This window comes from Chanodichthys erythropterus, chromosome 12, assembly GCF_024489055.1.
Source record: "Chanodichthys erythropterus isolate Z2021 chromosome 12, ASM2448905v1, whole genome shotgun sequence".
NCBI lineage: Eukaryota > Metazoa > Chordata > Actinopteri > Cypriniformes > Xenocyprididae > Chanodichthys > Chanodichthys erythropterus.
In genome coordinates, this window is record NC_090232.1 from 857,887 (window position 1) to 885,884 (window position 27,998).

The 27,998-nt window shown below is 38.7% G+C and overlaps 3 protein-coding genes across 10 annotated transcripts; 2 read left to right on the plus strand and 1 right to left on the minus strand.

Moving 5' to 3' along the window:
- Positions 1 to 1,267: 1,267 nt before the first annotated feature.
- dcun1d2b (DCN1, defective in cullin neddylation 1, domain containing 2b) lies at positions 1,268 to 7,324 on the minus strand. Of its 5 annotated transcripts, none has more exons than XM_067404859.1 (7): positions 5,855 to 6,014; positions 2,998 to 3,214; positions 2,761 to 2,929; positions 2,414 to 2,544; positions 2,258 to 2,340; positions 1,922 to 2,018; positions 1,268 to 1,668 (listed from the first exon to the last, which is right to left on the minus strand). In XM_067404859.1, exons 1-7 carry the CDS (start codon positions 5,861 to 5,863, stop codon positions 1,589 to 1,591), a joined length of 786 nt encoding a protein of 261 aa, XP_067260960.1. In that variant the 5' UTR covers positions 5,864 to 6,014; the 3' UTR covers positions 1,268 to 1,588. The 5 variants fall into 5 exon arrangements, with proteins under 5 accessions (XP_067260960.1, XP_067260959.1, XP_067260964.1 ...); XM_067404858.1 differs by lacking the exon at positions 5,855 to 6,014 and adding an exon at positions 7,180 to 7,324 and having other exon boundaries at positions 1,269 to 1,668; XM_067404863.1 differs by lacking the exon at positions 5,855 to 6,014 and adding an exon at positions 7,151 to 7,245 and having other exon boundaries at positions 1,269 to 1,668.
- Positions 6,866 to 16,137, plus strand: tmco3 (transmembrane and coiled-coil domains 3). The gene is made up of 15 exons (XM_067404853.1): positions 6,866 to 7,329; positions 8,247 to 8,343; positions 8,619 to 8,665; positions 9,508 to 9,911; positions 10,241 to 10,420; positions 10,490 to 10,684; positions 12,227 to 12,355; positions 12,426 to 12,518; positions 12,703 to 12,892; positions 12,996 to 13,113; positions 13,185 to 13,380; positions 13,464 to 13,614; positions 15,592 to 15,671; positions 15,752 to 15,901; positions 16,000 to 16,137. Exons 3-15 carry the CDS (start codon positions 8,641 to 8,643, stop codon positions 16,111 to 16,113), a joined length of 2,025 nt encoding a protein of 674 aa, XP_067260954.1. The 5' UTR covers positions 6,866 to 7,329; positions 8,247 to 8,343; positions 8,619 to 8,640; the 3' UTR covers positions 16,114 to 16,137.
- Positions 16,138 to 16,304: 167 nt separating this feature from the next.
- Positions 16,305 to 27,998, plus strand: tfdp1b (transcription factor Dp-1, b). Of its 4 annotated transcripts, XM_067404856.1 has the most exons (13): positions 18,154 to 18,326; positions 18,452 to 18,563; positions 19,706 to 19,767; positions 21,025 to 21,091; positions 21,227 to 21,345; positions 21,648 to 21,760; positions 24,859 to 25,021; positions 25,101 to 25,247; positions 25,326 to 25,394; positions 26,719 to 26,870; positions 26,939 to 27,105; positions 27,176 to 27,230; positions 27,329 to 27,997. In XM_067404856.1, the coding sequence occupies exons 3-13, from the start codon at positions 19,756 to 19,758 to the stop codon at positions 27,441 to 27,443; spliced, it is 1,179 nt and encodes a 392-aa protein (XP_067260957.1). In that variant the 5' UTR covers positions 18,154 to 18,326; positions 18,452 to 18,563; positions 19,706 to 19,755; the 3' UTR covers positions 27,444 to 27,997. The 4 variants fall into 4 exon arrangements, with proteins under 4 accessions (XP_067260958.1, XP_067260957.1, XP_067260956.1 ...); XM_067404857.1 differs by lacking the exons at positions 18,154 to 18,326; positions 18,452 to 18,563 and adding an exon at positions 16,305 to 16,439 and having other exon boundaries at positions 27,329 to 27,998; XM_067404855.1 differs by having other exon boundaries at positions 18,154 to 18,563.

Below are 27,998 nucleotides of genomic sequence, written 5' to 3' on the forward strand. Positions count from 1 at the left end.
TTTCTATGTGAATATATAGTAAAGTGTAATTTATTCCTGTGATCAAAGCTGAATTTTCAGCATCATTACTCCAGTCTTCAGTGTCACATGATCCTTCAGAAATCATTCTGATATAATATAAATGTTTTTCGAGCATCAAATCATCATAAGTGTTGAAAACTGATTGGAGAGACTCCAGATTTGAGCCAAAATATTAATATAAAAAATACTGGTTAAAGATAATGTGACGGTTTTGTTAAATAATCTTTATTTACATGCAGAGTAACACTGATGTGATGAGCTGAACTGAAGCACATGTGATGAATGTTACACACGTACAGAGCGAACCAAAGCAAACTAAACAATAAAAACAGTGTTAAAACTTTGACAGCACAGAAACTCGTCCAGACGAAGAGTGCAAACGCTGAGGTGTTCGTTTGCTGATTTAATATCACACACACGTGAAAACAAATCAAACAACGTGAACAAACAGGATCTTATCAGCGTTTGTTTGTGACTGAATGACTCTTATTATCGATGGCCATATTCACTCAGAAACTCTTGAGAATGATAATGACACTCCTCACTTCAGATGCTTCATTTCTCATCTTGTACGCTGAGATATTTCTACAGATATTCTGACTTCTGCCTGATGTGAGCGGAACTCAAACAGTGAAATAAATCTTAAAACCAAACACTATTGACTGTCGACGTCATGTGACTAAATGAAGCTTATTTCCTTTTCCTCTAAGTGAAGTTCTGCACAGCTTAATAATGGACGCTTGTTTCTGCCACAGAATAAAAAAAAATGTAATTGCGACTACAAATTCTGATTTATTTTTTCTTCTTTTTTTGCAGTTTGGAATTTATAATTAGCAATTGTACATTTATCGCAAATGCGACAAAAGTCAGAATTATGAGAAAAATGTCAGAATTGTGAGAAATAAACTGGCAATTCTGAGAAATTAACAGAAAAAAAGTTAGAATTGTGAGAAAAAAGTCAGAATTGTCAGGGGGGAAAAAGTAAGAATTGTGAAGAAAAATTTTGAATCTGTGAGAAAAAACAAAAAAACAAAAACAAAAAAAACATACAATTCCAAGAAAATAGTCAGAATTCTGATAAATAAACTTGCAACTCAGAGAAAAAAAAAGTCAGAATTCCAAAATAAACTTGAAATTCCAAGGGAAAAAAGTCAGAATTCCGAGAAATAAACTTGCAATTCTGAAAAAAAAAGTCAGAATTGTGAGAAATAGAATCCCCATAAATAAGTGTGCAATTCCGAAAAAAAAAAAAAAAAAAAAAAAAAAAAAAAAAAATCACAATTACCACATTTACCTATTTTTATATTCAGTGGTGGAAACAAGCTTTCTTACTTAATACTCCGTATAAATGACCAAACAAGCAGACATGCATGTATATGTTGGCCATCATGAGACTGTTGACTGATGGGAAAACACTCGTGTCCAGACAGATCTCAGGTGTTCATCAGTGCAGTGTCAAAGCTCTCTCTGCAGTTAAAGATGTATATATATTTTTAAATTCTTTTATTGTAGTTTTTTTTATTTAAAAAGTCAGTCCGGAGAGGCTCGTCCTCCCTGTCAGCGCTCATTATAGAGTCTTGTGATTTTCTGCCGTCACGATCGGCCGGGCGAACTCCACAAAGTCATCGATGAGCACCGGCCACGCACCTGCAATCAAACCATTCACCGTTAATTCTTCGACCGGAACAGAATCAGGTCAAACACTGAGAACGTTTACATGCACACCCATACGCTGGCAACTCACAAAGATTCGCCTCTGAAATAAACCGTTTTCATGCAAACCAATAACCCGGGATAAACCGCGTTTATAAGACTTTATCAGGTTGTGCATGTAACTGCGCTCACTGACATGAAATCCCAATTAACCCTTTGAATTCATGAAGCACTGAATCAGTCTCACCTTCCTCGTCGTAGTTCGACATGTCGTCAGCAATCACGTTCCCGAAGTCCAGCAGCAGGTTCCACGTGTCTTTAGAGATGGATTTTTTATGATGCTCCTTTACAGAAACAGAAGCAAAACCCTCATTGATTCATCAGGTTCGTGAACACAACGCAAAAACACACTGCATTCTCAGTATTCTCATGAAATACATACAGAATCACTGAGAAATAGTGCTGCTTTTGTTTAGTATGAGGTTGAGATCCGTTATGTCACAAAGGAACTGTGTTATGTGAGCTTGTGCAGTGTTTCTTCAGTCATTCTGATGGATCATAGTTATGTAATGCAGTGACGTACCAGGAGGAAAGTGTTCCAGAGGTCGAGAAACTTAAAGCGGCCGGTCAGAATGAGATTCCAGTAGGCCACGGCCATCTCCAGATCTGAGACAAGAGACAATCAGGGTCAACACCGACGCGCCCAACAGCACCAATGTGTACTAAACCGATCGCTCACCTAAAGCCTTCTGACCAGGGTTTTTGGCGAAGGAAAACGTGAACTGATAGAAGTCTTTGAACTTCCCAGAATCCTTCAGCTCCTGCTCTAGTCTGGGTAAAAGACTCTTCAGCTTCTCTGGACTGTCGCATCTAGACAAACAAAAACCGTAAGAGTAATATCTGCACGCTTCATAGAGATCAATCCATGTGCTGTCAGTCATGGGAAATCCCCTAATCATTGAAAGGACAAAGATATCGCCTCATTCAAGCTGATTTTTTTCCCATGAATATTTGATTGACCTGAAGAATGAACGCTACAGTATCTACACTTTTATGATGTCTCTTAACTGATGTCAGGTGTCTCACCCCAGATCAGACATGCCGTCCAGGAACTCTTTGCGGCTGAACTCGCACTGCGTTGCCGCTCTGAACTTCCACGCCACGATCAGGACGCCGACGCTGGCGGGATCCAGCATGAGGTCGTCGCAGAACTGCTGGATTCCATCGATGCCGATCTTATTCTCGTCGTGCGGATCTGCAGACAGAAGCAGCAGCAGCAGCACAAATGAAGGTACAGGAACACAAACGCACACGGCCGCTCACCTTTATAGCGCTTGTACAGCTGATCCAGCTTCTTGCGGTCCACCGCTGCTTTCATGGAGTCTCTGTGGAAGAGATCGGAGCTCTGGAAGTAGTTATCCGGGGCCGTGTCTAGTCTCCAGTCATTGTGGGTCAGGCAGTACAGAGCGGTTCTCTCTGCGGCCCGACTGAAGGACAGGACCTGACGGATCTTCTCCTTCTGGGTCGACTTCAGTTTATGCTGGAGGAACGACAACACACAAGCCTACCGTTAGTTACAGTAAACAGAGGCAGCGAATCCAGTCCTTCACCAGTGTGTGGAATTTCAGTATGACACGACGGTCACCTTTGACCAGTAAAGCCGGGGACACACCTAACGATTAGCTGAAACATTCTAAGACTGAACTGAACACACATACCGATTGTTTGCTTCGACTGGAGCCGATTTATATACTCACACATGGAATCTGAACACCGACTGTAATCGCAGACTGAACGCAAATGGCTCTGACTGGACGCGTTTAAGCGCAATCAGTCGTAAGTATCAATTTACATTCATAATCGGCCTAACAATCCTTAAGTGTGTGCTCGGCTTTAGTGGACAACTCCATTATCCATACAAACGTTTATTGATGCCAGAGTACCAGTTACTAGGTTAAAATCATCTACTTCTTCAGTCGAAAACACTTCAAACTTTGGTGAATTTTTGTAAGGGTTATAGAAGCTTGTTTCCACCATGGAATAAAAAATAAAAAAGGTAATTGCGACTTTTTTCCTCGCAAGTTTTTTCTCTAGAGAATAAAACATTTTTATCTCACAAAGTCAGAATTGTGAGTTTGTATTGGTCCAAAATCTACGGAGCCCCTCACATGACATGCAAGAAAAAAAATTAAATCGTGCGCACGTTTTAGTAAACCGAGGGAACAAAATAGTAAATCGTGGGAACTAAATAGTAAATTGTGCGCACGTTTTAGTAAACCGAGGGAACGAAATAGTAAATCGTGGGAACGAAATAGTAGATTGTGCGCACGTTTTAGTTAAACCGAGGGAACGAAATAGTAAATCGTGGGAACGAAATAGTAGATTGTGCGCACGTTTTAGTTAAACCGAGGGAACGAAATATTAAACCGAGGGAACGAAATAGTAAATCGAGGGAACGAAATAGTAAATCGTGGGAACGAAATAGTAAATTGTGCGCACGTTTTAGTAAACCGAGGGAACGAAATAGTAAATCGTGGGAACGAAATAGTAGATTGTGCGCACGTTTTAGTTAAACCGAGGGAACGAAATAGTAAATCGTGGGAACGAAATACTAAATTGTGCGCACGTTTTAGTTAAACCGAGGGAACGAAATATTAAACCGAGGGAACGAAATAGTAAATCGTGGGAACGAAATAGTAAATTGTGCGCACGTTTTAGTTAAACCGAGGGAACGAAATATTAAACCGAGGGAACGAAATAGTAAATCGTGGGAACGAAATAGTAAATTGTGCGCACGTTTTAGTTAAACCGAGGGAACGAAATATTAAACCGAGGGAACGAAATAGTAAATCGTGGGAACGAAATAGTAAATTGTGCGCACGTTTTAGTTAAACCGAGGGAACGAAATAGTAAATCGTGGGAACGAAATAGTAAATTGTGCGCACGTTTTAGTTAAATCGAGGGAACGAAATAGTAAATCGTGGGAACGAAATAGTAAATTGTGCGCACGTTTTAGTAAACCGAGGGAACGAAATAGTAAATTGTGCGCACGTTTTATTAAACCGAGGGAATGAAATAGTAAATCGTGGGAACGAAATAGTAAATTGTGCGCACGTTTTAGTTAAACCGAGGGAACAAAATAGTAAATTGTGGGAACGAAATAGTAAATTGTGCGCACGTTTTAGTAAACCGAGGGAATGAAATAGTAAATTGTGCGCACGTTTTATTAAACCGAGGGAATGAAATAGTAAATCGTGGGAATGAAATAGTAAATCGTGCACACAATTTAGTCTACTTTTTTTCCCCCAACTACATAGAATGCGAAAAAACAGTAAGCCAATATATGTCGGAATTCATGGTATCCGAAAAACAGTAGGCGAAAAGTACCCGATGACCTACTGCTTCCAGAAAGATTCTGAAGTGTGTATTCGATGTATTTATGAATGGCAGTGAAGCGACGCAACTCACGCTGGTAGGTCACGTGACAGTAAGAACATGGCGGATGTAATACATACGAATTTTATTCATACTACCCATATTCATACTATATTGATCGTACTTTTTAAACGGTCGTGAAGTAAGTTCCAATTAACTCATACTGCAAGTTAAAATCTAAATGTAGTAACTACTCAGTACGCGATTTCGGACTAAGAGAGATTGACTTTTTTTTAGAAATCCTAGAAAAAATTACGAATTGTGAGCTAAAAATACGGAATTAGCATTTTTATTTAGATTTTTTATTGTGTAGGAAATAAGGTTCCATAAAGGCTAAACTGACATCACATATACTTGAAATTATGATTGTTCAAACACTAAAAAAAACATATTATGTAAGAATCGCCTGAACTAAACGTTTATTCAACCGTTATCATAAAGTACTGTGTTGTTACCATGGTATCAGCTAGTATAATACCAGAGTATTTGTTACCACATTCATATATCATTATGATATTTACAGTGCATTACCATGGCACGTGTAGATTTTAGTTTATGAAGAGCTCAGTGTGCAGAAGGGCGATCGGTTCCGGTGACAAGCAGAGCTCTCAAAACACCCTCCGTTTTCCTCATAAACGGACGCACGGAAACAGCATGACAACGCGACTCGAGCGCGGAACGAGCGTCTAGTGTTCGCAGTCATCAAACATCACAGATAAACACTGCCCCCTGCGCGCTCACCTACCATCTTCATCGCCAGAGCAGCTCCCTGTGCGCATGCGCAGAAACCAGCGGATGCTGGCACTCGGGGGAACTCTGGGAAATGTAGTTTTTACACCGGCGCTGCTCTTGAAAATTCAACTACATAAAAGGTTTACCTTTTAATTGTTTATATTAGTACGCATGTAGAAGTTATTAATTATTAATTATATAAAGTTTGATATTAGTAATTATAGGATATGGCAAAATCATACATATTTAGTCAGATTAACTGCATTTCTATAGAAGCCCATTTCCGCCATATAAGGGCTTTTGTAAATCATTTGATATTTATGACTTAAAAAGTCATAATTTTAACATTAAAAAGTCAAAATTATGACATTAAATAAAATTTAATTTTGATTTAATATAACATAATTTTGATTTCGAATAATTTCAAATGTCATAATGCTGGTTTAGAATGTAATAATTTCAACTTTAGCAGATAATAATAATAATTTTTAATAAATATTAATACAAAAAAATAATAAATATAAAAAAATATAATAATTTCGAATTTTTAGCAGAGCAAAGGCGCAATGCGGAACGAAAACTAAGAAGTTATTAACTGTTGTAATTACAGCTTGATTATAGTATATGGCAAAATCATACCGCTCAACGTGTAAGTTTTCCATAGTCATATTCAGTTTCCATAATTCTAGTCATTAGCTGCATTTCTATGGAAGCCCATTTCCGCCATATAAAGGGGGAAATCGTGCTTTTGTAATATTTATGACTTAAAAAATGGCATAATTATGACATTAAAAAGTTGAAATTATGACAATACAATAATTTTTTTTAAATTTTGATTTAGTATAATATAATTTCGAATTCGAATTTTATCACATAATTATGACAACATCAAATTAATGCTGCTTTAGAAAGTAATAATTTAAACTTTAGCAGATAATATTTTTTGTATAAATAGTAATAATATATTATTTCTAAAATTAATAACAATAATAATTTCGACTTTTTAGCAGACTTTTTTTTCTTTTGTGGCTTACGTATTTCTACCAGGCGCAGTGCGAAACGAAAACTACATTTCCCACAATCACCCGCGCTGCTGATGTGATTCAGTCAGGAGTGAACTTAGTTGTTTTCAGAGCTAATAACATAAAAACAGCTGAAAAACTCATTCTGACAGCCAGAGATACGCGTGACACACAAAAACGCGTAATGTTCGTCAATCTTCCGCGAACTTTCGGTGAAGTTTAGTCTAGAATGAGCCGCTCTCCTGTCCGTCCGGAGCCGAATCAGCGCTTCTCCCTCAAGCCGTTACCTGCTCCGGTAACCGAGCGCGGATCTCACCGTTACCGCCGGCTGTCCGGGTCCGTCCGGGAGGTTCATGCCGGTTTAAGAGCCGCTGGTGGTCGGTGTGCGCGCGCAGTATATGGCGTCACAAGAGCGCGATTGTTTCCTTCATTCACTGACGAGTTCTTCAGCTCTGCATCTGACCAGGTACGAGTTATTCTCTCTTTCTGTTGATATTGTCGCGCAGAGCGTCATGTACAAAATGTACTTGACAACCGTAAACGTATTAATGATAACAATAACGCGTTTGATCCACAATTCTGAACATTAATTCGCTCAACAGCAGTGATTTACAGTCAGGCGAAGTCACTTGACATCGATCATTTTTTTAGTTAAATGATTCTTAAACATCAACAACACGTCATCGCTGTGTCTCTGTTGCTAATGTTATTAAATATTTAAATTAAAATGTAAATGAAATATTATCTCAAATATCAAGGGGGGAAAATCCTCCATGTTTTTAGTATGTTTTTCTGTCTGTCCTCAGAATTACCAGGGTTATTATTATAGTTTACTAAAATTATTAAAAAACATGTTCGTTACCTGAAATAAAGTAAAATATATTAAATCTAAAACACTGATTAAAGGCAGTTTTAGAAAATTAGCCCAACCGTGACGTCACACTCCTTTTGATGTATGTTTTTATTCATATTTTATGGCTGAAGCTCCTCCCACTCATGCATATTCCACGGTATGACAGCCAATCAGAATCCATCCTACTTTAAAGAGCTCGAGCATTTAAAGCGACAGGCACAAAAATAATAAACGCTTATAATAAACAGAAGGACATTTTGTGTTACTGTGGATGCTAATATAGTTATCATTATCGACTTTAGTCAATAGACTTGAAATACATATCTCATTATATTATATCAACACAGAAAAATAGCTGTGTCATTACTCTGAAGCATTAGTGTGACGTCATCCACCCTGTTGTGCCACATTCCTTCATCAGCGTGTCATTAATAGTGGCTGATGAAGTGAAGTTTGCTGTGTTGTGTTTTTATTAATTCCACGCTGATTCAGTGAGGAAATGCTCATGAATATCTGGTGTGTTTCTGCAGGATGTAGGTGTGACGGGCCGGTAAACACACTTCAGGGTTGTTTGTCTAGTTAGTGACACACCTACACGAGTGACACACTTTCAGATTCGTATGTTGGGTGAGTACTGGAGCTTTCATATCTATTGGATCTTGTTTTAGAGTAATATTCCCTGATTCAATCACACTGTGGATGTGTTTAAGAGAACAAATTTTCACTTCCTGGTGCACAAATGGAAGTGGCTCTTTTTTCCTCCATCATAAATGACAGATGAAACACAATAAACGCTGTCATGTGATCTGGTGTTCGGATGCTGGTGTTTGGGAACACAATCATGTGAGACGCTTCTGGAGGAATTAAACCAAATCATTCTGATGACAGACTTTGACTTTCAGAACCACCAAACCAACATTTGAGATGCTGCGACGTGATTGGTCCGCTGGTTAGTGCAGTTATCCAATTACAGACTCTGCTGAGTTTATTGTTTCGTTGAGGGATTAGTTTATGCGCATATCTTCTTATCGGATAAATTCAAAAGTTTTTTTATGTGCATCTTGGCGTTTCCTTCCAGCAGTTTTTTTTATACGATATCCCAAAATTTGCATAAAAATAGAGGGGATGGAAATATAGCTAGTGAGATACTATTATAATTTTTATTAATATTTTGAATGTTTTTTTTATTTTATTTTTTTAATGTAATTTTAAAGTTCTAGTTTTTGTTGTCGTTTACATTTTTTATTAATTTTTTGTTTTTAAATAAGTCTAGCCTATATATTTTGTATTAATCTTTATTTCAGATTTAGTTCTTTCAGTACATCAAATTAAACTAAATATAAAAATAAGAAATCATGCCATAGTTAACAACTAGCTGAAATAAAAGATTAAGGTTGTGCATATTTTATTTTAGTTACGTTCATTTTATTTTCAAATAATGAAAACGTTTTTTTATAAAATATTGCGCTCATTTTTTCTTCTCTATTGTGTCGTATATCCGAGTGAAACGCTTCGCAAACAAGAACAAATGTAGGGCGGGGCTTGATTTTGTCTGTGGGGAATTGATTGGATGGTTGTGGTTTGCTATTGGTGGATCTCATGTGAGTGACAGGTTGCCCCGCCCTCATCATCAGAGAAGAGATACTGCAAGAGGAGGGGAAGATTATGAATTTAACGCAATAATAATGTGCACAGATTAATAATTTAGAATAAACACTGCAATATTCCATAAAAAAAAAAAAAAATGATTTCACGGTGACTTTATTAACCCTGGCGTGGATTGATTCGCAGCGGGTCGGATGCAAGCCCTGTGTGCAGTGCTGTGCCTCAGCCTGGTGGCGGCGCTGCAGGCGAAGCAGGTCCACAAAGCGCAGCCCGGCGTCTACGGACAGCAGTGGGTGACGGAGAACTGCAGGCGGCTCTCCATCCTGCTGAGGCAGAAGAACTCGGCCGTCCGTAAGCTGGGCGCGGCCGCGGTGGCGCTGGAGCGGGACGAGACGCTGGCGCAGCCGGAGAAGCTGTTCCGCGTTCACACGCTGGAAGTGTTTCAGCGCGAGCTGAACGAGAGCGAACGCTCCCTCTTCCAGGCCGTGGAGGGGCTGCAGAGGGTGCTGAAGGGGAACTTCAGAGACGTGGTCAACATGAGGGACAGCAGCCGGCAGAGACTCCAGGCGCTCAGGGAAGCCGCCATCAAGGTCAGTCACAATAGTCCTCATTTACATAATTAATGTGCAGAATAAAGGGGCGGGGCCTGGTTGAGTTAGTCAGTAGTGTGTTGAAACTGCCGGTTATGGTAAGGGGCGGGACATTTCCCAAACACCAATCACAACACACTGCTCCAGCCGACCAATCAGAGCACATTGTGCTTCTCAGAAGGAGGGGCTTCATAGAGACAGGAACTAAATCGAGCGTTACTGACAGACTGGGAAGAGAGGAGCTGCAACAATGGAGAATATGAGGAGAATAACTTTGAAAATGGCCTCTTAGTCTTCCGTGTTTGTCATGCACACGCGTGTGTTTACAGGAGGAGCAGGAGTACATGGAGTTGGTGGCAGCGGAGAAACACCAGCAGGAGGCGCTGAAGGTGGCACAAGACCGAAACAAAACCCTGTCCATGCTGGACGAGATCCTGGAGGACGTGAGGAAGGCTGCAGACCGGCTGGAGGAGGACATCGAGGACCACGCCTTCGACAACAACAAACAGGTGTGCAGGTCATCACATGACTCACACATGTATAATGATAAGAATGAGTATTGATTGATTTCTGTCCAGATGAAGGGGGTGAACGTGGAGGCCGTCCTGAGGGTGGAGGAGGATGAGGAGGACGGGAAGAGGAAGAACGTGTCGAGGCAGGAGGACAAAGGCAATCTGGGGCTCAGCATGCTGATTGACTCGCAGAATAACCAGTATGTGCTGACCAAACCACGCGACTCCACCATGCCCCGCGCCGACCACCACTTCATCAAGGTCAGCCTGTGACCTCTGACCTCTCTTTGTGGTGTTATTCGTCACAGTTCACTGGAGCTCAGCTCTTCCACACAGATAAAAATGATCAACAAAAACCTTCATATTTTAGTTTCAGGAATATCAGCGTCATCTTATTAACACGATTCTAATCATGTGTTTTTTCTAATTAATGCACAGAATTACATGCATATTCTAATTAATTAATTTACATATTAATCAATAATACGCCATTTATTAATATGTATAATTAACATTCTCCCCTAAAAGTGATCAGGCAGACCAAACCGTAAGTCATAGAGACCTGAAACTTTGAGGGATGGTAGTACTCACACCGTCTATAACGTCACCAAGGCTGGCCTGATGGGGGCGCTACAGTGGTCAAAAGTACAAAATGGCTCATAACTCCTGAACCTACTTTTGCGAACTAGTTCTAAGTTTTTGGCCCGATGGCAACTAAATCAATGCAGTGAGATTCTACATAGTCTAATTGTCAATAATTATCAAAAAAAAGTTTTAAATTCAATTCACGGTCCCTAAGGGGCGCCAAAACGTGGCAGAGACACTTTTACTAAAATGGCTATAACTCATGAACGCAATGAGATATTTTCACCAAACTTGGCACACCTATGTAAGAGCTTATTCTGTGGTCGCGTGAAAAAGGACACAGCAGCTGGCCACTTGGTGGCGCTATAACAGCAAAAAAAACATGAAAACGGCTATAACTACATCACCGTTAGTCCGATCAACTTGAAAATTGGCATGCGGTGTCTTTGTCCAAGGTGCCACGACTGTCTATGAGGACACTGACGTATCTCGAAAAACATGTCCGTCATCGGCCAATGAAATTTGAGCAGCTATCAGAGAAGGTTAACGGAGGCCGATTGGAGTGAAACTCGCTGGGCCTGTTTGACAAATTTGAAAGAAATCTGCCACCGGGAGGCGCCTTTGCATTTTTCATGTGCGTAAAGGATTGTGTGTCGCACGATTTTTCGCACTTGCCCACAACATTCGTACCACATGGTAGAACTCCTCATTCTGAGCAACTTTACCTCTCGGACCACCGCTGTATTTTAGATTATTAAATTAAATTATTTTTGAAAATTAACTTTGGCGAACTAGTCCGAGGTTTTAGCTCAACTTCGATAACTTTATAAACTATATATTTACTATGGTAAATTGACGTTAAATGGTCTTTTTCATCTATGAATGAGACGGTTACAGGCTTGCTAATTAAAACATCATACCTTTTTTAAGGCATTGAAGAACTTGAACCCCGATAATTGTTGCCCGCAGCTATATTTCTTGTTTTTGTAGAAAATGTCTTTGTATGACGGTCTGGCCAAAAATTATGTCGCGCAATGTTTCATTGAGTTATTATCACAAATAAAACAATCAAATATTTGAATATATGTCAGTTTTCCTGTAGGCCGGGCATCACTGTATTTGATGAAGTTTGCATCATTGATTCTGTTAGTTACTGTGAAGTCTGTACTGTATGAAGTGCTGTAGAAGTACAGCTGACCGGTGTGTTTTGTACCTCAGGATCTGGTGATCGTGGTCATGTTGTCTCTGCCGTGCGGGTGGCTGTGTACGCTGATGGGACTGCCGCCCATGTTCGGTTACATCATCTGCGGGGTTCTGCTCGGCCCATCAGGACTCAACAGCATTAAAGTGAGTGATGAACATCTCCAGAATCATGTGTGCACATTTCCACATGTTTGTAATGTTGTGTTTCCTGCAGTCGATGGTTCAGGTGGAGACGTTAGGAGAGCTGGGCGTGTTCTTCACTCTTTTTGTGGTCGGTCTGGAGTTTTCACCTGAACGCCTCCACAAGGTAAAAACAAGTCGGGCTTGAGAAAAGAATGTACTGAAGCTGAAGGGAAATATGTCAGATCATTAAAAAGGGTGGAGGAGTGTAATGAGTCACACAGAAGTAAGAAATGAGCCGCTGATCTCCAGTCAGCCAGTAAACTCGCCCTGCAGAAACGCAGAATCTGATGGTGGTGGTTGTTGTTCAGGTGTGGAAGATCTCGCTGCAGGGCTCTGGATATCTGAGTCTCCTGATGGTGGCCGCTGGCCTGCTGTGGGGTCAGATGCTCGGCCTTCACCCCACACAGACCGTCTTCATCTCCAGCTGTCTGTCTCTCTCCAGCACTCCTCTGGTGTCTCGCTTCCTGGCCGGAGGCTCCAGAGGAGAGTCAAAGGAGGGTGAGTTGTGTTTGTCGATCCGCTCTCAGCTGTGATGTGTGTATTTACTGTAAAACACCACCGCTTCAACCTCTTCTCTGTGTGTGTGTGTGTGTTGACACAGGTGAGCTGGACTACAGCAGTGTTTTGCTGGGCATGCTGGTCATGCAGGACGTGCAGCTCGGTCTGTTCATCGCTGTCATGCCCACATTGATTCAAGGAGGAAATGGAGACACTGACAGGTGAATCAAAATTTAATTCAATTACAAAAGTGATTATGGTGTGAATCTAACTGGTCTTTGTCCCGTGTCAGTGTGCTGATGGGAGCGCTGCATGTTCTGGTTCTGCTGACTCGTGTGCTGGTGTCGCTGGCGGCCGTGCTGCTGATGTGTTGGCTCCTGCGCTCTCATCTGATTGGTCCGTTCTACAGGAAGTTGCATGCGGAGAGCAAAGGGAACAGGGAAATACTAGTGCTGGGCACCAGCGCCTTTGTGTTCATGATGCTGACGGTAAGCGTCTCCTTCTCTCTCAGTGTCACAGTGTTCGGTGTTTTATATATATATATATATAAGATACTGCTGCCATACTCCAGGTGACAGAATTTATGGACGTGTCTATGGAGTTGGGATGCTTCCTGGCCGGAGCGCTGCTCTCATCGCAAGGTCACATGGTCACAGCTGAGGTCATGAGCTGCACTGAACCAATCAGAGACTTCCTGGCCATCATCTTTTTTGCATCTATTGGTGAGTGGGCGATTCTGTCGCAATGGATTATGGGATATTAGGACAAAATTGCAGAATATTGCTATTAATGGCATGTTTATAAATACATAATCAAAATATAGCTGCAAGCAGGAATTAAGGGGTCGAGCACAAAGAAGGCCATCATGGCTATGAGCGTCAGACCAGCTGCAACAATGATTAAGACATAATTTTAAGCAAAATGTCTGAAAAAATCATACATACAATCACTAGTAATATGATTTAATGTTTTATCACTTTAAATCAATAGTGACACATGGAATGTTTGGTGTCAATATGATTAAGCAGTGCAGAGATACAGCCTCAGAGTTGCTTTTGCATTATGCCATCAATTTTGTTGATGCGGTATACAAAAACCTTTCATCTATCGACACGAAATCCATAACTTTTTGCCGACATGGTCTGCAGATAATCTGAGTCAAATTTGGTGAAAATCAGACTAACGGTCTAAGAGGAGTTCGAAAAAGTAGGTTTTGAAAGAAGTAATAGGTTAGTTCACTAAACGTCATTAGCATTTTTGGAAATTTCATTTTAACTTTTGACCACAAGGGGGCATTTTACGACAAAATTCAAAATGGCCGATATGGGAAAATTGGGTATTGTTCGACTTGGCATGCCTCACCAAACCTAAAGAGACCAGTTTTGGTCTCTCGATTTTTGGCCAAACCGTTAAGAAATTATAAGCAAAAATAGCCATTTTTCATTTCTCCTGACCACTAGGTGGCACTATGTCTAAACTCTGCAGGTACCCTCAGGTCATGGTTTTCATAACACACCAAGTTTGGTCAGAATACGCTAAAGCGTTGCGGAGATATAGCCTCACTTTTTTTCAGGCTCTTTGTCGAATTCGTTTGCATGTTTTTTGCAAACAGCTTCACGAATAATCTTGAATTCAGAAAATTTAATTTTCAGGAAATTCATAATGTCAGAAAAGTTTTTATGACATCATAGGGTGCAATGGAATCATCTTGAGCCAAGGAATTTTGTTTCTAGTCTTTACGTAAAATCTAAGTGCAAATTTGGACAGTTGGTGGCGCTAGAGCCAGATAATCAAGTTTTGTACTTGATTATCTGGCTCTAGCACCACCAACTGTCCAAATTAATTAATTTTAATATATACAGTAATGTAAGGAAGACTCCAACCAATTTCATTATAATCGGATAATTCAATCAAAAGTTCTTAGCATTTTTGGAAATTTCATTATAACTTTTGTCCACAAGAGGGCATTTTACAACTAAATTAAAAATGACCGACACCCTATAGCTGATATGGGATATTTGGGTATCATTTGACTCGACTTGACTCACTGAATCTAAAGAGGCCAGTTTTGTGATTTTTTTTTTTTTTTTTTGCCAAATCATTCAGTTATAAGAAAAAAATAGCTATTTTTCATATCTTCTGATCACTAGGTGGCACTATGCCTAAACTCTGCAGGTACACTCAGGTCTTGGTTGTCATAACACACACCAAGTTTGGTCAGAAAACGCTAAAGCATTGCGGGGATATAGCCTTATGTTAATATTCGTTCGCACGTTATTTGAGAACGTTTTGACGAATCATCTTGAATTTGGAAAACTGAATTTTCAGGAAATTCAAAATAGCGGAAAAGATTTTATGACATCATAGGGTGCAATCAAATCGTCTTGAGCCAAGGAATCAGATGAAAAAACTATTTAGTTTCTAGCCCTTACGTGAAACGTAAGTGCAAATTTGGACAGTTGGTGGCGCTAAAGGGATTGAGACAGAGACTCCAAAATTGCTATGATGACTGTTCAGACTGCCCTCTATCTGTGTGCCAAATTTCATAACTTTCCCACAATTGGTTCTATGAGCTTCCATAGACTCGAGCGGAAGAATAAGAAGCAGAAGAATAATAAGAACGCCAACGGATACAATAAAAAATAAGACCAAATTCTGATGGAATATTGTAAGTGTTTGACGGCCGTTGTTGTCCGCAGGGCTGCACGTGTTCCCGACCTTCGTCCTGTACGAGCTGACCATCCTGCTGGTCCTGACCTTCTCTCTGGTCATTATGAAGGTATTTGCGTTCATATCACATGACACTCATTTCTGGAACATGAATATGAATCTCATGGCGGTCTGACGCTCTGCTCTCAGTTCATCATGGCGGTGCTGGTTCTGTCCGCCATCCTTCCTCCGGGCTCGCAACACATCCGCTGGCTGGTGTCGGCCGGACTGGCGCAGGTCAGCGAGTTCTCCTTCGTCCTGGGCAGTCGTGCTCGTCGGGCCGGCATCATCTCCAGAGAGGTCAGTAATGTCTGATTACTCTCCCAGAATGCTCTGAACTGACGTATATCCGAGTGAAACGCTTGGCAGACAAGAACAAATGTTCTTCTTCCTCACAGGTGTATCTGCTGGTTCTCAGCGTCACGACTCTAAGCCTCCTCCTCGCTCCGGCGTTGTGGAGAGCCGCCACGCTCAAATGCATCCCGCGGGCCGAGAGGAAGCCGCTCACCTGAGTCTCTCCTGAGGAGACGCTCGCATAAAACTCACGTTAATGCATCATATTGATGATAAACGGTTTGTGAGAAACAGAAGGGCAGATAATCAAGTACAAAGCATTAATATATAAACGTGAATACAGTAATGAAGGGAAGACTCCAACTTTTATAATGTGTCTGTTATAATGTGTTATTAATGACCAAACGCTATTTATTTGTGTAATACGTGCCTTGAGACGAGCTGAAGTCAGCAGACGTGCAGCTGTTGTGAGGACAAGCTCTTTTGCACTGCAGATGTCGCGGGAAACACTGAAGCCTGTGATTGGCTGGATTCTGAGCACAAGGTGGCGGTTCTTAAACTCTTCACAGATGTAACTGGAGTACTCTGAATCATTTCTCTGGACTGTTGATTCTGATTTAGGAGCAAAAAACACAATTAAAAACTTGACTTCGGTCACTGGGAGATTTCTTTTTGTGTCAGATGTGGAATGACTTCATTCAACGATATGAGGTGTAAACATGTTTATCATGTATTATATACACGGCCAAACTATGGAAGCCCATTTCCACCTAAAAACATCATGCTTTTGTGATGAAAAGTTGAAATTGACATACCAAGTCATAATTTCATTTTTTAATCTCATAATTATGACTTCTCATATTAATGATTCAGTAGGTTCGTAATTGACTTTTTGTCTCATAATTTTGATCCTTGCATCTCATAAATAAATGGACTTTTTATGTTATAATTTTGACTTTTTATGTCAGTTCTGACTTTAATCTCATAATTATGACTTCTTATCTCATAATGGACTTGTCATAATAATGACTTATGAGTATGTTCATAACTGACTTTTTGTCTTATAATTATGACTTCGTCATAATCAAATTTTTGTCATAATTTTGACTTTTTAATCTCATAATAATGACTTCTTATTTCATATGAATGATTCAGTAGGTTCATAATGACTTTTTGTCTCATAATTGTGATCTTTGAATCTCATAATTGATTTAGTATGTCATAATGGACTCTTTGTTATAATTATGCCTTTTTATGTCAGTTTCGACTTATAATAATTCCGACTTATCTTATTATGACCTAGTATAGTCATAATTTACTTTTTGTCTTACAATAATTTTGACTTTTTAATCTCATAATGACTTAGTATGTCATAATTTCAATTTTTTTTATGTCATTTTTTACTTCTTATCTCATAATAATTATTTAGTATGTTCATAATCATAACTTTTTGTCTCATAATTATGACTTAGTTTGTCATAATTCAAATTGTATGTCATAATTTGGATTTTTTTGTCCTAACAAAGATTTACCAAAGCATGATATTTTTTCTTATGTGGCAGAAATGAGCTTCCATACAAAACCAGCCGAACACATTATGGTCAAACAGTAATGTCTGTAGTACAGTATACTTGTTTTAAAATGCCTTTCATCCAGTAGTGTAAATGTAATCATGCTACTGTAGGTCATTCAGTGCTCAAATCTAATCGATAAATGTGCGCATGTGCAAAATTAGCGTTTTAAAAAATGCCACAATAAATACTGCAGAATTACAGACATGTTCCAACATGCCTAATAATAAGAACAGACCACAGAAACACCAGAGACATTCAACAGGTCAGTAACATCTGCAGGTCATTATCAAACAGACAACTTAATGAATTAACGTGCATGCTTCTCAAGTAAAATTCATAGCAGAATTAACTCGACAAAGTTAAGACTGTGTGGTGTGCGAGTCATTCTTTTAATGATTCATTCGAACCGATTCCCTAAAGTTTGTAAAACACTTGATTAGCCTTAATACAACAACACACTAAAGTTACGATAACTGGGTTTTGATTTATTTATCTATGACAGTACGTTAATAACGTTTTAATAGTTAAAATAACTGGTTCTATGGCGAAATCTATGATGCCCTGGTGACTCGAGTGAATCACTGATTCATTTATGAACCGATTCGCTGAGATGACTCGGATTTCCCATTGGCAGTTCAGAGGATTTCTCTGCGTTACGTATGAAGTTGTGAGTGCGCGCTTCCGTCACACCGCGCGTATCCAATCAGGACGCGCCCTCGCAGGACACCGCCAAGCTCAGTTTGACTGCTGCAGAAGCTCGCGCTGCGCTCTGATTCCGGCGCGATAAACACAGATTTGATCAACTAACTGTAAATATCAGCGCGAGATATGACGCGGCTGTGAGCGCGGTAGTTACGGTAAGAGAAATCAGCGTATGTTACGTAGTTTGTGTGTGTGTAACGTAAGTGGAAGCGTTAGCTCGCTAGGTTATGTTAGCTTAGCTGTAGCTAACGCGTCGAGCTAACGCGATATTGTCATCTAGTGAGAAACAAACAACATCGCGAGGAGGATCGCGATGCGATGATGAATCCGCGCGCGCAGAAACGGAAGCTGCTCATCTGAACACAAATGGACGCCCATTAAAAAAAGACAACGTAAATATTATGGATTTTTTTAAATATATTTTTATGTCATAATTATGATTTATAAACGCATATTTGTTCTTATTCCATACAATAGAGCTGCTGCTAGACGTCAAAAAAGTTAAACTTCTTATTCCTGAAGTTAGTATTTGTGTTATTATTCACTCACTCTAATAAACATGGAGTTGAGCTTATTAAACATGCATTATGTAAGTTCATATCTGACTGCTTACTGTAATCTCGAATGAAAATAACTTCTCATTCTTGCAGCGATATCTTTTCTCTGATGACTTGTTTAGCGGCGCGAGGGCGGGGCTATCTGTCTACCTGTCACTCACATGAGATCCACCAATAGCAAACCATCCAATCAATTCCCAACGGACAAAATCAAGCCCCGCCCTACATTTGTTCTTGTTCCAGAAGCCCAGCGTTGACGAGTGTTTATTTCCTGCGGAATTAGGGCATTTTTCTATTCCGATGCGCTACTTTTCTGTTGTTTTTCTATGTAAATATGCTCTAGACGAACGTGTTTGACCGTTTCGTTCACGTTTCGCGTCTTTTACAGCGCCTCGCACATGAGACGCTGTGTCGAGGTAAAGAATTTCAACTTCAATCAATGTCAGTTTCAAAACAGTGGACCAATCAGAAGAACTCGGAGGCGGGGCAAGCGTTGCAAGCTTCCGTTTACAGTGGCAACTCTTATTTGACGCAAGATGGCGGAGTGCGATTTATTTTAATTTTTTTCCATGTCAAAAATAATATCCATCTATTCTGCTGTTTGCCTGTTATTGTTATTATTGCACCACATTTCAAAAGTGCGTCCTGAGACCCTCGCGTTTATTAGACGCAAAGATGTGTTCTGTGTGAACGAGCGCTTTAACTGTTATTTTTCTTGTCTGCGGGTTAAAGCGACCCCAATAACGTGATATTTAGCCTCTGGAGTGCTAATTTTACCATGGTAACCACGCCAAAAAAATGCAGATTTTACCCCACAGGACACGATTTTTACCCTGAAACGTGATTGGACTGTTTTGAGTAGCACTTAGGCGGGTTTTATTGTGAAAATCTGGCAACCCTGCAGAATGTTTCACTCAGAAATACGTCACAAAAGACGAGTTCATGTCGACTTTACTATTTGTGTTTTGTGTTTTCAGCTGATCTGCAGTCACAGACCAAAGACTGACCACACGCTCAGGTCACCATCATGGCTAAAGATGTAAGAACCACACGTGTGTTTATATCTTCCTGCCTAGCCGAGTTTACGGTTATGTTTTACATCTCGTTTGCATTGTGGTTTAGTCTGAATTGACCTGGATCGAGTATTTTCTGCTGGAAATTGAGGCCAATAGTTGTTATTCATTAGATTGGCAGCACTAGACTCTAGGGCTGGGTATTGACACAATGTTCACGATTAGATTACTATTCACATGCTTTCTATTCAATATCGATTATTTTGGATGCAGTATTTCAGTTTCAGCACATGGCAAATTTTCTAGAGGAAATAAATCTCAGCTAATGCTGTAAGCTACACATGAGAGTCAGCTGGTGCTACTGTAATAATACTGAAGATTAAATTAACTTATTTATATACAAACACTTAAATTACACTCGATGCTTTTATTATAAATAAAGTTTAGAATTACATAATCATATTTCTACTCCAATTTGTTCTTTTGAAATATAAACATTTAAATCGTGGCTGATTTATTCAAACATGCATTAAATATTGAAGAACATTAAAGATTATAATGAATATGTAACGGTGCATAGCTATATTTATCTTTCTAGAGTCACTTTTCTAGCTGATTAATGAGTTTATGGTCACTGAATGTTTTTCTGAGGTAAATGTGACGTCACGTGACATTGAAGCTGTTTTATTGAGGTTGAAGCACTGATTGAGCGATTACACGAGACATGATACGGATTTCAGTAAGTTGTACTGTATATTTTAACATACCTTCAGATGTTCATGATTATTTTGCAGTAACTGGTATTAAAGTGGAGGAGAGGATGATCACATGCTTCTCTTTAACTGAGGCGCTAAAGCGATCCGTCACGCCACATTAAACAGCGCCGAAACGCTATTTATTTTCTGAATCTCATAATAAGATGGACGTCATCTGAAATCTGAGACTTTGCTTCATATCAAAAGTAACAAAGATTATTGTGATTTATTGGATGGAGGAGCTACATATTCTGCTCATTCAACAACTGAAAACAGACTAGACTAATCGATTCTTGGGATTTAAGAATCAATATCGGTTCATAAAAATGAGAATCGATTAAAATCAGTATTTTTTACCCAGCCCTAATAAGACACGTACTGTATGTGTTTATATTGAGAGATGGTTGCTGTGGAACTGAAACTGAGGCTGTTTGTGTTTTTATGATCGCTAAACACAAGCAGCACAAACTCAAAACAAACTCCTCGCGATGATGTAATGATGTCACGATCGCTCTCTCTGATCCTCAGGCTGGACTCAAAGAAACCAATGGAGAGATAAAGTTGTTTGTCAACCAGACTCTGAGTCCAGGAAAACGTGAGTACCGTCGGTCATCTGCTCAGTGCATGATGGGTAACTTCCTGACCAGCAGGGGTCGCTGTAATGAAACACACTGCACGTTTTCATGAGGTCTCATAACATGAATATTAATGAGCGTGTGTGTGATTGCAGCTGCAGGTGTGCTGTCGCTCCTGACCGTTCATCCAGCGTCCGTCACTACGGTCAAGCAGATCCTGCCCAAAACACTCACCGCCGGAGCTGCTGTGGGCGCTAATGTGCTGCCACATGTGGTAAGAATCCTGCTCACATCAGTCACATGGCCACACCCGCTGACCCCTCCCACTGGTCTCCGTGGCGATAAAGCCCTCCATTAACATTGTGTGAGGTGACCCGGGAGAGTCTGTGTAAGCGGATCACAGAACGCTGGAGTCAGCGGGATTAGCCTCTTCATCACCACCATCATCATCATCCTATTACTGACAGCGGCACACAGGTGCTCGGCCAGAGGAGCTGTAGACTGACCGCTGAATTCACTCTCCGCACTTGTAATGTTGTGTTTGTGCTGATGAGCGGTTGGTGCGTCTCCCTGCAGGTGATTGGCACCCCTCAGAGGACGGGCGTCCTGTTAACCAGCCCGCGCACGCCCACCGCACACTTCCACACGCCTCAGACCCAGACACAAGAGTCCTCGCCCTGGTCCACCGGGTTAGTTGACCCGTCTGTTTCTGTCCCAGCATCATCTGTGCTCGAGCTTCTGCAGCCGGAGATGAGAACATCAGTTCATGCATCACGTAATGTTCATGTGACTGGCACTGTGGCATGATGGGCTGCACGAGTTCAGGGGAACAAATGGGTTTTAAAATTGTGATTTAATAAAAATAATAATAATCCAGGTTTGCACAGTTTGGCCAAACTTGTGATTTTGACAAAAAAGATCAATATCACTAAAGTAATAATTTAGATATTACTGTTAAATTAAAATATAAAAAAATACTTAAAACCAAAAAAACACACCATTGAAATATTTCACTGTAAAATAAAAACTTGATTATTCATTTATTTAGTTATTTATAAACTATTATTATTATTGCTACTACTGCTAATTAAAAATAAAGAAATATTACCGTTGTAGTAATATAGTTACTACTATTATTATTATAACTATTACTACTATTAAATAGAAATGAAAAAATACTAAATAAAAATAAATATTACTTTTGTGATATTTCACTGTAAATTAAAAATAAGTATTATAAATAATAAGTAACATGTATAATATTTATTACTTAATTAAAAAAAAACCACGTTTGCTGTGGTTGATTTTAAGACTGCACAGTTTGGCAAAAAAAGTGATTATATATCAATATCACTAAAGTAGTAATTTATATATTACTGCTAAAAACACCCCCCCCCCCCCCAAAAAAAAAAAAACAAACAAACAAAAACAAAACAAACAATACTATTGAAATATTTCACTGAAAAATAAAAAATTGATAATTAATTAATTTTATATAATATTTATAAACTATTATAATTATTATTATTGCTAATACTGCTAGATAAAAATAAAGAAATATTACTATTGTAATATTTCACTGTAAAATATAAAAATTAAGTGTTTAAATATATATTTATGGCTTTCATACAATTGTGATTTTTATATCAATATGACTATAATATAATAGTTATTATTATTATTATTATTAAAATATAAAAACAATACTAAATAAAAACTAAATAAGAAAAAATACTTCTGTAATAATATTGTAATATTTCGTTCATAAAAAAAATTAAACAAATATATACTTTGGTTTTACAATGTAAAATTAAAATACTAATATTTTTGGCTCTCTTGATGTCTTAATTTTCAGGCAAAATTTGGCAACAAAAAAAAGTGATATCAGTCTTGACTATGAAATAATGAAATATTATTGTCAAATAAAAATATTTAAAAAAAATACTAAATAAAGAAAAAAGACATAATACTAATACTGTTACTAATACTATAAATATTTCTCTGTAAAATAAACTAAATTGACTATTTAAACAAATGAGGTGCAGCGTTACTGTGAATCATGAGCTGCTCTCATGAAAATACATACACTTGTATATGCTGATATTTAATATACAGTGCATATAGTTATCCAGTTAAATCACATCCTTTGCGTTTGACGTTCACACTAAGCCTTTTCTCCATGTTGTTTTACTTCAGTGGATCGTGCAGCCCTACGGTCCTCGTCAGGATCACTGAAGGACGTTTGTCACAGCTGCTGCTTCACATGAATATCACACAAACATTGCACTGTTGTCAGTCACATGGAAATCAGCTTGTCTTCCCTGTAGCAGATAAATATTACTATTCGTTTTAATTACTAAATGTGAAACAATTTCCATTGTTCCATTATTTGGGCTTAACTCAATTTTTCCCTTATTAAAGGGACAGTTCATCATCATTAACTAAATTAAGTCATCATTAACTGTTGTTCAAATGCTTTTCTTTTTCACAACGCAAAAGGAGAATCTTTAAAAAATGTCCATTTAATGGCAGTGAATGTCGACCAGCATCAAGCTTTAAAAAAACATGACAAGAAACACAACAACTAGTAATCCCAAAAAAGTATCCGTGCACTTTCTCCATTCATGAACGCAGTCGAGCACAGAAGAGGGCAGGATTTTCATTAAATAATACATTCAATTTCAGTTTGTTTTTCACTAAACCCTATAATAAACCCTCAGAACACGTGGAATATACGACACGAGTGACACGTGATCATTCTGTGATGGTCTTTTTTTAAAGCTCGGTTCTGGTCACTGTTCACTGCCATTATACGGACATAATGGATAAGTGTTTTTTAAAAATCCTCCTTTTGTGGTCAGAAAAATAAAGAAGGGCGTACGGCATTAGAACAACACCAGGGTGATTAAATGATGAATTAATTTCTATTTTAGGGTGAACTAACGCTTTAACCCTCTGTTTGCAACTTTTTTTTATTTTTATTGAAAGGATTGCACTATATTTTAGTTCGATAATGTTTTTTTATTAGATATATTGTGTTTTTGGAGGATTTTATGGTACTGAATTGTATTTATGCAGTAGTTATCATCCATTTATTCACTTTTTAATCATAGACTGGTAAATCTTGAATTGTTTGGATCACAGACTGAAGTTTGGTCTCTTTTTGTAGTTTTTAAAAAAGTTACATTTTTACATTTATTGTTATAAAAAAAAAAAAGGAACAAAAATACATTTTATTATATGAAATACACGTTTTACAACCATAACAAGTTTTACTATAAAACTGAGAAAATCAAAGCCATAAATCTGAACAAGTTGTGTTCCAAATATGAGCTTGATATCTCAAAAAATGAGCTTTCAGTCAGATATTGTTTGGGCGCAGTACCAAACGCTTCCACTAGATGAAATTTGCTTCCCATTCGTTTCCACTGCGCTCATTTCTGGCACTCATTTTCAGGACCATTTAACCTTTTAGAATCATGTCCATGATTATATTTTGTGTTCACATAGCAAGTGCCAAAACCTTTACCAAGTTTCGTAACATTCCAATGAAGTAAAAAAATAAAAACGTTTTTTTTTTTTTTTGTTCAAAAACGATCCAACAGCACCAGAGGGTTAAAGCAAATGGAACATGCCATAAAATAGTGACACACAGGAAGTGATGTCATTTAGGCAAGCCCCAGTAGTTTCAGTGCTGAGGTGGAGGAACGTCACCGTTCACAGGGAACATGTTTCGTTGTTTTTGGCTTTGTGATCATGTGATATGAATCAGTAGCTCCTCCGGCAGGCGCAGCAGGAAGGGCGATAAGAGCGGGAAGGGTTTGCGGCATTTCTCCATGAAAGTGTGTGAGAAGGTGCAGAAGAAGGTGGTGACGTCCTACAACGAGGTGGCGGACGAGCTGGTGGCGGAGTTCAGCTCCGGAGACAACAACATCTCTCCCAACGAGGCGGTCAGTTCCTGTTCCTGTCACTCGCCGTCAGTCTCAGAGACGCTCGTTGCTCACCCGGCTCGTGTTTTTGGTCCTCCAGCACGTGTACGATCAGAAGAACATCCGCAGACGGGTTTACGACGCTCTGAACGTCCTGATGGCCATGAACATCATCTCCAAAGACAAGAAGGAGATCAAATGGATCGGATTCCCCACCAACTCTGCGCAGGAATGTCAGGATCTGGAGGTCAGTCGGATGAAGGTTTTCTGGGATGTCTCGTGATGGTTGTTCTTGAATGAGTGTGATGCTGTGTGTCTCCTGAAGGCCGAGCGGCAGAGACGACTCGAGAGGATTAAACACAAACAGTCTCAGCTGCAGGAGCTCATACTGCAGGTACATCGCATCACTTCCTGTCTGTCAGAGCTCTGTACATCACCACCTCATAGGAGCATGACGGGTAAAATGAAAGAAGAGAGAGATGTGGCATTTTGATCTTCTTGTTTTTTCAGCATCAATTTAATAAAATATATATATATATATATACTTAAGGACATTTTTTTAATTGCACAATATTTTTATATTCAAGTCTCAATTATAAAGATTTCTGTATTTACATCAAAGCAAATAATACATTAAAAGACATCTAAGATGTATAATAAAATGTAATAAAATATAAAAATATATTTTTTTGTGAAAAGACATTTTTTTTATTAATTACACAGTATGTTCATCACAATTAAGCACATTTAAGCCCCAATTTTTATTACAGATATCTTTTTTAATTCGATAAAATAATATAGTCTAATAAAAAATTAAAATATATTTAACAGCATTTAATTTGATAAATTAATATAAATAGTCTAATAAAAAATAAAAATATATTTAACAGCATTTAATTTGATAAAACAACATACATAAAATCTAATAAAAAAAATGTGTAAAGAATTGTTTTATTAATTACACAATATTTTCATCACAATTACACACTTTTAGCCACAATTATTAAAAATGTGTCTTATTTAACAGCATTTAATTTGATAAAACAATAAAAAATAAAATCTAATAAAATATATTTAACAGCAGTTAATTCGTTAAAATAATAAGCAAAATCTAATAAAAAAATCTAAAAAAATTTTGTGTAAAGATAATTTTTTTATTAATTGCACAATATTTTCATTACAATTACGCACATTTAAGCCACAATTTTATTTTACAGATATCTTATTTAACAGCATTTCATTTGATAAAACAATATAAATAAAATCTAATACAAAATAAAAATATATTTAACGGCATTTAATTTGGTAAAACAATACAAATAAAATCTAATATTTTTTTTTGTGTGTAAAGATAATTTTTTTTATTAATTGCACAATATTTTCATCACAATTGTACATTTAAGAACAGCATTTAATTTGATAAAACAATAAAATCTAATAAAAATATATTTAACAGCAGTTAATTTGATAAAACAATTTAAATAAAATGAAAATAAAATAGTTTTTTGGGGGGGTTCATTTTTTTTTTTTATTATTAATTGCCCCATATGTTTAAGCTTTTTCTGATTTCTTTCTTTTTTTTTAATTATTTAAGCCAAATCTGATGGATTTTCCTCTTGATGTTCCTCGTATAAATGATCGGGTAACTGGAAACGGGTTTGTGTCGTTCTCATGATGGTAAATGGCGATTCCTGTAATTCTCGTCTCGTGATTTTCAGCAAATCGCCTTCAAGAACCTGGTGCACCGCAATAGTCAGGCGGAGCAGCAGAGCAAGAGAGCTCCGCCTCCAAACACGGTCATTCACCTGCCCTTCATCATCGTCAACACCAGCAAGAGAACCGTCATCGACTGCAGCATCTCCAACGACAAGTGAGCATGTGACGTGTGTTCTGCTGCGTGTGCCCGTCCGTCTCTGACCAGCGCTCGTGTCTCTGCAGGTTTGAGTATCTGTTCAACTTCGACAACATGTTTGAGATCCACGATGACGTGGAGGTGCTGAAGCGCATGGGCCTGGCGTTCGGCCTGGAGTCGGGCCGCTGCAGCCCGGAGCAGCTGAAGATCGCCAAGAGCCTCGTTCCCAAAGCCCTGCAGCCCTACGTCACAGGTCAGAGACGCCACCTGTGTGTGTGTGTGTGAGTGTGCTGACCTTCATGAGTGTTTGTCTGTTGTTGTAGAAATGGCTCAGGGTGCCATCAACCAGCTGATCGGAGAGCTGTCCCATGTGGCCACGTGAGTGTCACATGATCTTGAACATGATGTTTTTAAGTTGATAATTGGATTATTTCTCTGACATGCGTGTGTATTAACTAGTGCTGATCTCTGTTCAGTGACCGCGGCCCGTCCAGCTCCAACGGGTCCAGGGAGGAGACGCCCACATCCTACATGGAGGATGAAGAGGAAGATGATGACGAGGAGGACTTTGATGATGATGATGAAGATTAGGTTCTGGAGCTCTGAAGAACCGGTGACGTTAACGCCGTCACTGCGATCATATGCAGATTCCTTTTGTTTCCCAGTTCTTGTTTGAAACTCAATATTGTGATCCTGCTGTAAGGATTCCCTCAAATGCTTCCCATAATTCTTCAGCTCAGTCTATTATCTTCAGTAGCTTATGAGCAGATAAGCTCGATTGATCGTCTTTGTGCTGCTGCTGCTGTATCTTCAGGGCTACTGTTGAAGAATCCTGCGGTGTGACTTTTATCACTGTTTGCTGAATTTTGTACCCCGTTTCGTTGTGATTTGCTCTCATAGGCAGCTATTTTTGATATTGGAGCTTTTTATTTTGGACGTGGAGCTCTGATTGCCGCAGCTCTGAGAACATGAAATCAACAACTCAAACGTCCAGCCCTTTTTGTACAATGTAACAAATACTAAAGAAAATATACTTTTCTTATTCATGTATAGAAATTAAACAGAATGATTTATGTGCTTGTGTGGTTCTTTGTGCTCTCCGTGAAATCAGATGTTTCAGTGAATGATGTTCATGATGTTTTCATT

What these genes read in the sequence shown, in the direction of transcription:
- dcun1d2b (XM_067404858.1), bottom strand. Translation starts at nt 7,218, where the DNA reads ATGAACCTCCCGGACGGACCCGGACAGCCGGCGGTAACG. An exon ending in CCCTGGTCAGAAGGCTTTAG is followed by an intron (nt 2,341 to 2,413) that starts GTGAGCGATCGG and finishes CTCTTGTCTCAG; the next exon opens with ATCTGGAGATGGCCGTGGCC. An exon ending in TCTGGAACACTTTCCTCCTG is followed by an intron (nt 2,019 to 2,257) that starts GTACGTCACTGC and finishes GTTTCTGTAAAG; the next exon opens with GAGCATCATAAAAAATCCAT.
- tmco3 (XM_067404853.1), top strand. Translation starts at nt 8,641, where the DNA reads ATGCTGCGACGTGATTGGTCCGCTG. An exon ending in CCGACCACCACTTCATCAAG is followed by an intron (nt 10,685 to 12,226) that starts GTCAGCCTGTGA and finishes TTTGTACCTCAG; the next exon opens with GATCTGGTGATCGTGGTCAT. An exon ending in GGAAATGGAGACACTGACAG is followed by an intron (nt 13,114 to 13,184) that starts GTGAATCAAAAT and finishes GTCCCGTGTCAG; the next exon opens with TGTGCTGATGGGAGCGCTGC.
- tfdp1b (XM_067404857.1), top strand. An exon ending in CTAATGTGCTGCCACATGTG is followed by an intron (nt 21,346 to 21,647) that starts GTAAGAATCCTG and finishes GTCTCCCTGCAG; the next exon opens with GTGATTGGCACCCCTCAGAG. An exon ending in TGCAGGAGCTCATACTGCAG is followed by an intron (nt 25,395 to 26,718) that starts GTACATCGCATC and finishes CGTGATTTTCAG; the next exon opens with CAAATCGCCTTCAAGAACCT.